General features: G+C 34.9%; 1 protein-coding gene across 2 annotated transcripts in view; it reads right to left on the bottom strand.

Moving 5' to 3' along the window:
* FNIP1 (folliculin interacting protein 1) overlaps positions 1 to 13,289 on the bottom strand; it is a 144,808-nt gene that overhangs the window by 66,197 nt on the left and 65,322 nt on the right. For both annotated transcript variants that reach the window (XM_037023435.2, XM_037023436.2), the window contains exons 4-6: positions 8,706 to 8,806; positions 8,369 to 8,443; positions 2,575 to 2,666 (exon numbers count right to left, since the gene is read on the bottom strand). In XM_037023435.2, the coding sequence (XP_036879330.2) occupies positions 2,575 to 2,666; positions 8,369 to 8,443; positions 8,706 to 8,806 (268 nt within the window). The remainder of the gene's footprint in view (positions 1 to 2,574; positions 2,667 to 8,368; positions 8,444 to 8,705; positions 8,807 to 13,289) is intronic.

The raw sequence follows: 13,289 nt of genomic DNA, 5'->3' as shown, positions 1-13,289 counted from the left end.
TCACATGAGTATGAAAAAAACCTCAATTGTTTTAAAATCATGACACACTCATTAGTTAGTATGTTTTAGCACCTACCACTACAAGACATCTCTCTAACTAACTACACTGGATATCTTCACTTGGCTATCCCACCAATACTTCCAATCCAACATGATTAAACCTAAGATTATCAGCTCCCAATTTCTTCTGTTCTTCCCAGTGAATGGCACCAATATCCATGCAATTATACAATCAGATAGTAAAATGCCAACCTTGATTCCTCCGTTTCCTGACCTCTTTACCTAATTACCAAGTCCTATACACTCTATTTTCTTTAATGAATCTCTCAACAATTCTCTATCCTCACTGACACAATCGTACTCTAGGTCCTCATTATCTGTCACTGGGATTATCATATGGATAATAAGGAGTCCTCTAATATGAGTCTTTCCTCAATTCCACTGCCTCATTTGAGTCCATTCCTACTGCAATTAGAATATTCTTTTGCAGACATAAATCTGATATGATATTTTTATTTCCAAAAAGTCCTCTGTGTTGAGAATGTACTACAAATACCTCCAGCTACAAGGACTGTAATTGACCAAGTAAGCTAAGCTGCTATGTCCTGAAATCCACTGCCAAACTGTGTAAAGCCACATACGCCATAGGCTGCTCCTAGCCAATGACTCACCAGAGCAGATGTAAGGTAGGCCCATTTTGGCGAGACATGGGGTCACTTCTGACAACCAACTTTGACTCAAAGACTCATCAGTGGCCCTACCAAGCCAAGCCTTCCTCACAGTGCATGGCAGGCTGGGACACTTCCACTTCCATGAAACCTTCTTTTCCTCTTTCACTCAAATTTATATCCTCTCTTGACCTTTCCCAGGTTTCTCCTTATTTTCTCTCACATCACCATTTCCCCTAATAAAATCCTAGCATGTTTAATTCTGTCTTGGCACCTGTTAGAAAGCATGTGCAGGATGCAAACTAACATACTCTCACTCATACCCAACTCCTCAAAGCCTAAGTCCAAATTTCTCAGTGTGCCCTTCTTGACCTGCCTCTGCTCACTTCTTTTTCTTTTCACTTCTTTTATTCCTATTCAGTGCTTCATCTACGTTGACTTACATATCTATGATCTCTCTCTTGCCCCTAGGTTTGTGCACATCCTATTACTTTTCCCTAGCACATTTCTTTCCCAACCATCAGGCTAATCCTTCAAGTTTAGGCCTCACTTCAAGGAAGTCTTTCCTGACTCTCCATGACTGAATTAGGTACTCCTCCTCATTTCTATCACACCAAGAATCCAGCCCAAGAATTACCTACAGTATACTGTCACTGTTATTTGTCTGACTCACATTAACTATAAATCCATTGAGACAGAAACTGTGTCTTGTTCACCACTCTACCTTCAAAGCATAGTAGAATGCCTGGCATATACTAGGTACCTGATGAGTATTCGTCAATTAATTGGAAATTAAAAGAAAAGAAGAAACAATGCTCAAATATCCTTGACTCACAATTAAGAATGTACAAGTAAAAGCCATTCATTATTTAAAGTCTGTACTTTGTTAAAGGGATTAATTTCCTATTCATTATTAAAACAGAGAAGATAGGTGTTAGGTGCACCTAGCAACTACAGTGTAGTTTACCTTTATAAATGACAATAAATTTGTATTAAAATAGTTTTAACAAGACCCTTGAGCTTTAAAAAGTATCAAAACTTCTTTCTGTAAAATACACACACCTTCAAAGCACATGCCTGAAACTGTAACTAGTCCATGCTTAATAAATGGCTGCTCATTTGAATAAAAATGAATTATATAAATAATAGAATGTCAAATTGTTAAAGTTGGAAGAAAAAACTGCTTTCTACTAATACATATAACTAGTACATTTTATTAAAATTACAAATAAAAATTCTCACTACACAGGGAATGAGAGAAATAAATATTCATGCTATTTTAACTGCTGTCCACTCTCTGACATACTATTTAGTTCTTTATGCACTGGAAACATGGTCAGCAGCAATTTAATTAAGCTTTCTAGAATAAAACAAATGATCACAAATTTTACAAAGTCTCTCATTTTAAATGCTGAACTTGAATAACAACAACAATTAACTCATCAAACTACTAAATAAACTGGCTCTCATAAGCCTTTTAAGGAATATCCAACTTGAATGTCTGCTCATCTGAATTACAGGTCACAAAGATGAGCACCATTTTAAAGTTTTATGGTCAGGGAGGAGAGAAGGGATAAAGTATAGTACCAATCTTCCTTGGCTGAACTATTTGAGAGAGCTGGTAATAACGACAGTGCTTTTCATAGATTCATAAAAGTTAAAAACAAAAAACAAATTTATCTTCAGCAGTTCTTTTTTCAGATACAAAGTAAATATTATGCTCAAATATATAAATTTGTTTTTCAAATAAAACAAATGTTATACATACTTGGAATTTAAATGCCTTTTCCACTTCTAGTGTTTGAAACTGTCTTATGAAAGATCTACTTATTTTTTTTAAGGAACCGCAAATCCTTGTCATACCATTAATATTTCAGAAACTTACAAAACCAAAGGAATCATTTACCTATATTTCCAAACAGTCCATTAATAATTGTGCTATTATCAGCCTTTAGTGTACTGTTTTCCTGACTGATGAATTCAAGACTGTCTTGCAGCCTAAGGGCAAGGAGAAAAAAATAAATTCCAAATTCATTTAATGTTCTTAATGGCAAATCTTTGTATAACTCAATGAAATTTTAAGTGCAAAATAGTTTTTTTTAACCTTTAAGTTTCCCATTAGTATCATTAACTAATCATTTAAACCAGGGGTTAGCAAACTACAGCCTGAGGGCTAAATCCAGCTTGCTGCCTGTTTTTCATAGATAAAGTTCTACTGGACTACAACCATGCCCATTCATTTACATATTGTTTATGACTGCTTTAATGTTATAATGGCAGAGTTGATACCACATACTGTCTGGCCCACCACAAAACCAAAAATATTTACTATCTGGTCCTTTACAGAAAAAGGTTACTGACCCTCATTTAAATTACAAAGTTTCCTCTCATATTTTGGACCAGAAAATATTTTCTAAATTGCTGGCAGAAAAGGACAAAAAAGAACAAGAATCAACCAAATATCCAAGAACTACCTTTAGTCCAAACACTATAAATGGACGACTGTATTGCCTCTTTTAGTAAATTATTCAGAGTAATAGAAATAAAATTACTTTATGATTTTAGTACACAGTATCCTTCCTAGAGACCTTAAGAACCATCAGTTAGAACTTAGAAAAGATAAAGAAACTGAGGAGATTAGAGATAAAATCAGGGATTCCAATTTAGCATCTCTTAATTTCCACTTTAGTGGAAACCTTTAAAAATAGCACTTTTGACTGTGTTTTTATTTTTAAAGCATCCATGACATTGTAAGAAACATCTTTCTCTTTTCTTCCTTCTTTTCCAAAATAAAAGTTAAAGAAGAGTTACAGGTTTTAGTACCTTAGCTAATAAAATCCCTCAGAAATATTTTTAGAGTGTTTATAATTAACGAAGGCTCTTCAAAACTTCTGTACAGTGGGCTTCCTGCTTCTTCCTGCTGCTTTTGACTTTGGGTATTCCCATGCACTCTGACTAGCCAGAGTTCTGATTTAACACCATCAGCATCCATCTTGGGGGTCCATTACCAACTCACCCTAGCCTCAGTTCTTCATTTATTAGATTCTGGCATGGAGCCCATGATTCTGACATCAGGCCTGCCCTTGTTTCAGGTTCACTATTCCCATCTTGGCACAAATAACCTGTAAAATCCCAGTGTCCCACCATGGCTAACCCAGGCTACTCCTGACTACATAGTTAATTCTGCAGGGGATCTAAAAACTGAAAAGCACAACCTATAGAGGCTAACTCAGTGTGGCATCACAAAATGGAACATCAGCATATCAACCTAACATGGAAATACATTAAACATTCTACTTCCAGGTACAACTTTTATCAAATTAGAGGAAGAGAAACCATATTTCCTGTCCTTCAACTAAACTCGAATGAGGAAGCAATCAGGCCTCCACACACACACACACAGTGGTGGGATGCATTAAAATAAACAAGACCAACAATATGCTGCCTATAAGAGAGTCACTTTAGGCTTAGGGACACATGTTGAGTGAATGGAAAGTAAAAGACATTCCATGCAAGTGGAAACCAAAAGAGAGCATGGGTAGTTATACTTAAAAGGACAAAACAGACTTTAAGCCAAAAAGTAGTAATAAGAGATAAAATGATCATATAATGGTAAGGGAGCCAATTCATCAAGAAGATATGGCATCATAAATATATATACACCCAGCATTTGAGCATCTAAACTATATTAAGTGAATACTAACAGATGGGAAGAAAGAAACAGACATCATAATGCTGTAATAGTAGAGGACTTAAATACCTTACTTTCAACAATGAATACACCATCCAGACAGAAAATCAACAGAGAAACGCTGGACTTGAACCATACTTTAGGCCAAATGGCACTAACAGACACATATACAGAACATTCCACTCAACAGTAGCGAATACATATTCTTCTCAAGAGTACATGAAACATTCTCCAGAACAGACCACATGATAAGTCACAAAACAAGTCTCAGCAAACTTAAGGAGACTGAAATCATACCAAGTATCTTTTCTGACCACAGTAGTAAGAAACTAAAAATCAGTAACAGGAGGAAAACAGGAAAATCCACACATACATGGAAATTAAACAACATGATCCTGCACAACCAACCTGTCAAAGAATAAATCAAAAGGAAAATCAAGAACCATCTTGAAACAAACAAAAATGGAAGCACAGAATTTCAAGACCCATGGAATCCTGCAAAAGCAAATTCTAAAAGGAAGTTTTTAGCAATAAATGCATTCATTAAGAAATAAGAAACATCTCAAATAAACAACCTTGCTTTATATGTCAAAGAACTAGAAAAAGAACAAACTAAGTCCAAAGTTTGCAGAAGGAAAGAAATAACAAAGACCACAGGAGAAATAAACAAAATAGAGACTAGAAAACTAATATAGAAGATCAACTAACAGCTGCTTTTCTGAAGTGAGAAGCAAAATTGACAAACTTTAGATAGCTTAACTCAAGGAAAAAAAGAGAGGACCCAAAGAAATAAAATAAGAAATGAAAAAGGAGACATTACAACTAACACTACGGAAATAACAAGGATCATGAGAGACTATGAAAAAAATATATGCTAACAAACTAGTAACCTGTAAGGATGGATAAATTCCAAGAAACATACAACCTACCAAGAGTAAATCATGAAGAAACAGAAAATCTGAACAGACCAACAATGAGTAAGGAGACTGAATCAGTAATAAAAAACCTCTTAACACAGTAAAGTCCAGGACCAGCTGGTTTTCACTGGTAAATACTATCTAACATTTAAAGGATTAATGCCAATCCTCAAATACCTTCCAAATACTTCCAAAAATCAAAGAGGAGGGAACATTCCCATTTTGAGGCCAGCATTACCCTGACACCTGACACCAAGCCAGATAAGGACACTGTAAGGAAAGAAAATTACAGACCTTTATCCCTGATGAATATAGATGGTAAAAATTCTCAACAAAATATTAGCAAACTGAATTCAAAAGAACTTTAAAAGGATCATACAACATGACAAAGCAGGATTTAATCCTGGGAGATGCAAGGATGGTTCATTATATGCAAAACAATACATGTGATATGCCACATTAACAGAAAGACAAAAAATCATATTATCTCAGTAAATGCAGAAAAAATTTGACAAAATACATCTTTTTATGATAAAAAGCCTCAACAAAGTGGGTGTAGAAGGAACACACCTCAACATAATGAAGGTAATATATGACAAACTCACAGACAACATCATACTCAGTTATGAAAACTTGAAAGATTTTCCTTTAAGAATTAGGAACAGGACACGTGCTCGCTCTCACCTCCTATTCAACATAGTACTGGAAGCCCACCAGAGCAACTGGGCATAAAAAAGAAGCAAAAAGCATTCAAATATGAAAGGAAGAAAGAAATAAAACTGTCTATGCTTGAATGTGATATAATCTTAATAGATTATATCCTATATAATAGGATAATCTATTATATATAATCTAGGATATAATTTATTATAACCTTAATAGATTATATCCTATATAATAGACAATCCTAAAGATTCTACCAAAAAACTGCTAGCTAATCAACAAATTCAGGAAAGTTACAGGATACAAAATCAACATACAGAAAGCAGCTGCATTTCTATACACTAACAACAAAACATCTGAAAAATAAAACAATCCCATTCACGAGAGTATCAAAAACAATAAAATACATAGGAATAAGTTTAAACAAGAAGGTAAAAGATATGTACACTGAAAACTATAAGCCTTTGATGAAAGAAACTGGAGACACAAGCAAATGGAGAGATATCCCATATTCATGGATAAGAATGAATATTGTTAAAATGTCCATATTACCAAAGCCATCTACAGATTAAATACAATCCCTATCAAAATTCCAATGGCATTTTTCACAGAAATAGAAAAACTATCCTCAGTCACAAAAGATGTCAAATAGCCACATCAATCCTGAGAAGAACAAGCTAGGGCATCCATCACCCTTCCTGATTTGAAACTGTAATACAAAGCTATAGTAATCAAAATAATTAGTTCTGACCTAAAATTAAGACACACAGCCAGTGGAACAGACTGAAAGCCCAGGAACCACTCCCAGCATATACGGCCAACTAATATTTGATAAGAGAGGTAAGAATACTCAAAGGGGAAAAGACAGTTTCCTCAATAAATGCTGTTGGGAAAATTGGAAAACCACAAGCAGGGTAACAAAATTGTAACCCTATCTTTTATCACTCACAAAAATGAACTTGAAATGAATTAAAAGACTTAAACGTAAGACCCAAAACCATAAAACTCCTAGAAAAAAACCATAGGGAAAAAGCTCCTTAACATTGGTCTTGGCAGCAACTTCCTGGATATAACACGGAAAGCACATGCAACAGAAGCAAAAATAAATGCGACTGTATTAAACTAAAAAGCTTCTGCACAGCCAAAGAAACAATCAACAAAATGAAAACGCAACCTATGGAATGGGAGAAAATATTTGCAAATAATGTATCTGATAAAGGGTTAGTATCAAAATGTATTAAAGAACTCATACAAATCAAGAACATGAAAACAAACCACCCAATAAAAAATGAATAGTTTGATATTAAGAGGAACTGCATAAAGATTTTTCCAAAGAAGATATACAAAGGGTTAAAAGGTACATCAAAGTGTGTAAAACATCACTAATAAGGGAAATGCAAATCACAGCACATAAGATATCACCTCACACCTGTGAGAATGGCAATTATCAAAAAGACAAGAAATAACAAGTGTTGATGAGAACGTGGAGGAAAAGGCACCCTTGTACACTGTTGTGAGAATGTAAACTGTTGCAGCCACTATGGAAAAGAATATGATGGTTCATCAAAAAATTAAAACTACTACTATATGGCCCAGGAGTACCGCATTTGGGTATATGCCAAAGGAACTGAAATGAGGGTCTCACAAAGATATCCACAGTCTCATGTTCACTGCAGCATTACTAACAATAGTCCAACCTAAGTGTCTGTTAACAGATGTATAAAAGTGATGGTGATAGTGATGGGGGCAGGGGGGGAGCGGGTTGTGTGTGTGTGTGTTGTATTATTCAGGCATGAGAAACATGGAAATCTTACCATTTGTAACAACTTGAATGAACCTTGAGGGCATTACGCTAAGTGAAGTAAGTCAGGCAGAGAAAGACAAATACTGTATGATATCACTTACATGCACACTCTAAAAAAGCCAAACTCAGAGAAACTGAGAGGTAACCAGTCTGATGGATAGGAGTGGGAAAAATGGGATGATAATGATCAAAGGGTACAAACTTCAGTTACAAGATCAACAAATTCGTGGGATCTAATGTACAACATGCTGATTATAGCTAATAATACTGTATTATATACTTGAAATTTGCTTAGACTTAATAAATCTTAAATGTTCTCACCACAAAAAAGAAACGGCAATTATGGACATGATGGAGGTGTTAGCTAATGCCATGGTGTTAATTATTTTGCAATAATAAATTTATCAAATCAATACCCTATATACCTTAAAATTACACAATGTTACAATATGTCAAATATTTCTCAATAAAGCTGGGTGGGAGAATCCGACTTCCATAAGCTTTCAAAACTTAAGGGATGGAAGAAAATCTGAATTTATGTCACAGTCCTGAGAGCAGTCTGTTAAGTTTTCATACTTTGCACCTCTTAAATAATTCACTTCTCCTTCCATCCATAAATACTTACGTATTGAGACTTCCACATATACTGCTGCCAGTCCGTGCAGTAAAAACTTTGCTGAGCATAAGCTGTGGAGGGGAACTATGAAGAAAAAGAGAGAGACAGATTTGTTTATTATAAATAAAATTATAATTTATTTATATTATAATTTATTATAGATAAAAATGAGTAACAGGGATTTCACAGCATAGTTACAACCATTAAAAGCAATAAACCCATCAAACATCATAAACTGAGTATCTGACATGCTCAGTCTGAGTAAAGACTATATGAAATTCTCTCATCATCAAAAAAGTTAAATATTCTAAAATGGATTCATCAAGAAAATCAGAAAATTCCTCACCGGATCTGATGAATTTTTAAGGTGGATCCTTTGTAGCTCATTGCTACTGAGCCAAACATCATCTCTCCAAGCATATTGGCATCAGAAGAGCACCGAGAGCCCTAAACAATAACCATAATAATAAAATTGGAGAATTTAAAACCTTATGACTACTTCAAATATTGATTTTTATGAAAATTCCTTTGCTGTAGTTATTCCACATAATGGGATTTTAAAAAACCTATACATTGTATACAGTTGTGCAGCTTGACTTTCATTTCACAGTGTGTTACAGATATAACCATATTGTTACACAGATTCCTTTTAAGAGCTGCATAGTGTTCTATTGATGAAAATACCAGTTTATCAAACCAGCTTCCCTTACTGGTAGGCATTTAGGTCACTACTAGGCTTTTGCTATTACAAATAATGCTCAAATGAACATTCTTTTCACACCACCTAAAATTTATGTCCATCCAGAACCTCAGTGTGTCACCTTATTTGGAAATAGGGTCTTTGTAGATGTAATCAGTTAGAACTGAGATGAGATCAGGCTCAATTAGGGAGAGCCCTAAAGTCAGTGGCTGGTGTCCTTGTGAGATGAGAAAAGGACAGAGACACAGAGAGCAGAAGGCACATGAAGTAGAGGCAGAAACTGGAGAGATACAGCTGCAAGCTGAGAAATGCCGAGCATTGCCATCAGCCCAGAGAACCTGGAAGAGGCAAGGAAGGATTCTTCCCTAGAGTTTCCAGAGGGTGTGTGGCCTTACAGAGAACTTGATTCAGATTTACTGATTTCAGACCCAATCTGTGGTACTTGGTCACAGCAGCCTTAGGGAACTAACACAGCAAGTGTGAGGCACGGAGTCAGGGAGAGCAGCAAGGAGGCTAGTGCTGAAACTCAAGCAGAAATTATAGGAGCCTGGACAAAGGCACAGACGGTCACTGAGACAAACCAGAGGGATATCCAGGAGAGCAAACCAACTGAACTTGGTGACCAGTTGTACTCAGGGTTACAGAGAAGGAGCAGTCTTGGATGGCTTGCAAACGGAAAGCTACTTTTCTGGGGAGGAATAACACAGTTATGAATATAGTTATGTATTTGAGACCTGAGTAGATTTGGGGGATCTGCGATATGGATTTAGGACTTAACTATACAGAGGCTACAGTTAAAGCCATTGAGTGGATGGAAAATGCATCAGCTGGAATAAGGGCTCTTTCTTTTTTTAAAATCCTTTGAAAATAACATGCATAAAATGCCTATGTAACATAAAACACACAGCTTGATAAATTTTTACATATACACACACCTGCATAACTCCTAAACTGACAGAGGAGGTTTCCAAAACTCCAGAAGGCTGCTAGGTGTCCTCTCACAGTTAATAGCATCCCCCATAGGGAACTGCTCTTCTGATTTCCGTTATAATAGATTAGTCTGGTCCGTGTCTGAATGTTATAAAATGGATTCATACGGCATCTACTCTGTGCCTGGTTTCTTTGGCTTAACATGATGTCTTAAAGGTTCACTTGTCACTGCATTTAGCTGTTTGTTCTTCCATTGCTGTGTAGGTCGAATATACTACAATATATTTATCTATTCAAATGAACATTCTTAATGACATCTTAGGCCTATGCAATGTTTCTCCAGGACAGATAATAAGAAATAACACTGGCTGAACATAAGAACAGTTTTTACAACTACTACTGTACGAAAGAGGCATTCATAAATAGGGAGAAACAGTGTATCTATTTTTTTTAAATAGGACTTAATTGAAGCATTAAAATTTCTTGTTTTTAAAAAACTCTGATTAAAAAGTCTCTCCTTTCCATTATTATTTAATTGTCCTCATTGAAAGGAAAGGAGCAACACATAGCAGCAATTCACCGGAGAGTTCCGCTTTATTAGGGAAAGGTGCTGGGTTATATAGGAAGGGGCATGAATTGATTGAGGTGTCACTTCTACGGGGCTGGTGGCTGTTGGCTAGGTGCTGGGATTGGGAGGGGGGCGAGAGGTGACTGGGCTTCAGGTGGCGCCGGCGGGAACTGAGGACCCCCCGAAGAGAAGCCGGAAGTTTGCCATCTTACTGGTGGGGACCCTTCACTCATAGGAGTCAGTAAACAGCTAAACACTGAATTCATCCATTTGATTATTATTTAGATTCAGTGATAAATATCACTAATTACCTACCAAATTAACATATTCCTTTATTTTTGAAATCCAACTTGTTTCAGGGCAACAATGTGCCCAACTGAAAAAACTTCCTTTCAGAGACTCTCTTACAGATAGAAAGAAGATTTAGAGTTGGTTTCTATATTCAAAGGGTTAAACTAATAGCAGGGAGAGCAGCTATCAGAACTACCCATTTATATGCATTCAAACACAGGCCTGGTCAATGAGATACAGATGGAAATTCCTAGAGATGGAGATACCGTATTAGCACCACAAGGCAACAAGCACACATTAACTCTGCCGTGGTCTCTGAAGCTATTTTGAAGCCAGAATACCAATAGCCTACCTCTAGACTTCTTGCTATGTGGGGAAAATAATCCCCAATTTGTTTAAACCACTGTTTAGAGGGTGTCCCAATGCAATTCCTAATTGATACAATTATATAATAAAACAGTCGATGAGGAAGATGACTTAAATAAGTACCTAAGACAGTAAATGTGGATTATTCACAAATTTCACCAAACAATCCCATCACAAAAAAACTCAAGAATTAGGAGTTTTAAAAAAATACTTAAAAGATTCTTCTGGAAATATCAATAAAGTGATGAGGACCTCCATTTAATGTGTGGAGGTCAGGGAATACATCTGCACAGTTGTTTTTTTTTAATAATGGGATCCTTTTACTCTTTTGCTTATTTATTATCTTTCTTGGGTTAAGAAATCTATACAATTTACATTCTGTCACCTTTTTTAAAAAGACATCTTCAAACAGTACTACATTTCATTATATTTAGCTACTTTTATACTGGTTTTTTAAATATGTTCATTTATATATTATTTTTTCTTTCTTAGTGCTGTAGTCAATTTTAGTAAAGGCATACAGGTGATATTTAAGAAAAAAAAAATAACTTGAATATACCTAGATTCTCATCTATTCTTGGATTTAGTAAAGTAAAAATGTTATTTGAATGTACAGATTTGGGTACCAGTAGCAACATTTTTGAAACAAAGTAGAATAATTTTTTTAATGTCCAAGTAGTCTCGGTTTTATTCTAAGATTAATGCCAATCGTACTTGGCAAACTAAATGGTTTCTGGCTGATGATAGAAATGGCATCCTTCTCTTCCAAGTTCATTTTTGCTGTAACATTGTCTAAGCCCATTCTTATTTTGACTAAAATTATTATTTCTTATATTAAGCAAGCTATATGAATTTAAATATCAAAGCACTTATAGATTTCACTATTAAAAAGAGAAAATCTCAGAAAGCAAAGTACAGTAAAAATAAATTGGTATTTAGATTTTATGAGAGCATGTAGTTTGCCATTAAAGGTTCTGTTTGCTTACTCTACTACATACCAAATAGTTATCACATGAATGTCATTGGTGTTTTATGTATTTTAACATGATATAACCTGTAACTAAGGTTATAATGAAGAAAGTGGTATTATCTGTAATTTTTTTAAGGCTCTTAATTTAGAAGGTCAATTCTTCGCAAGTACTCATCGATGGAAGCTAATTATCTGTCATAATCTGTGTAAAGCAAAGACTATTTTGTTACCCGAAATCACATTTTATCAAGTGTAGTGAACTCTATGCTATCATCATTCAATGCCTCCTTGCCAAAAAAAAAAAAAAAAAGAACAAAACAAACCCATACTGTTATCAGAATACCTGGGTATATGACCTAGGAATCTCTACTTTAAAAAAGAAAATCTCTTTGGATCTTCATAAAAAATGAGATTACAATCACTCACTGCTTCAGGGTTTCTACAAACTGGATCCGTCTGCTTATATTCATTTTTAATGGCATACTATTAGGAAGAAAGGCAAGTTTGAACAACTGATCAGTTTAAAAAACGTCCTTATAAGCATAAGTATGATAATGCTATATAGTTACATAGTTCCATTAGGAATTTGTTGAAGTATCATAACTAAAATGGAAGATGAAGATAGGAGGGTAGGGGGCACAAGGCAGTACCCCCTACTATCTGGATTTTAATAGTTTCAGAGCTCTTTCACATAAACTGTCACACTAATATGATGTAAGGGTCAATTTCCACCCAAACATAATTACCTAGTTACAAATAATCAAAAAGCTCAAGATTCTCTTTTTTTACTGCTAAATATAAAATACTTGTGATTCATTCATGCAAGCTTGGATAACACAAATAAATTCATCATATGACATCTGCAGAGTATGAAACCAAGCACTGATCTTAGGTAACATATAACAAGTTTATAGAGAAACTCCAATGTAGTCACTGATTTAATTCTGTAATTCGAAAGAAGAACCACATTACTTTTGAAAAATAAAATATACATTTCTGGTTGTATATACTACTAGTCATAGTTTACTTTCATACTACAGCTGAATTGTTATATTTTATAATTATTCTTCATATTTCAATACTTTAAAAGTATATATAATAAAAA

This window comes from Manis javanica, chromosome 14, assembly GCF_040802235.1.
Source record: "Manis javanica isolate MJ-LG chromosome 14, MJ_LKY, whole genome shotgun sequence".
NCBI classification, from domain to species: Eukaryota; Metazoa; Chordata; class Mammalia; order Pholidota; family Manidae; genus Manis; species Manis javanica.
The sequence above is the reverse complement of the archived record's forward strand: the minus strand, read 5'-3'. Positions and strand labels throughout refer to the sequence as shown.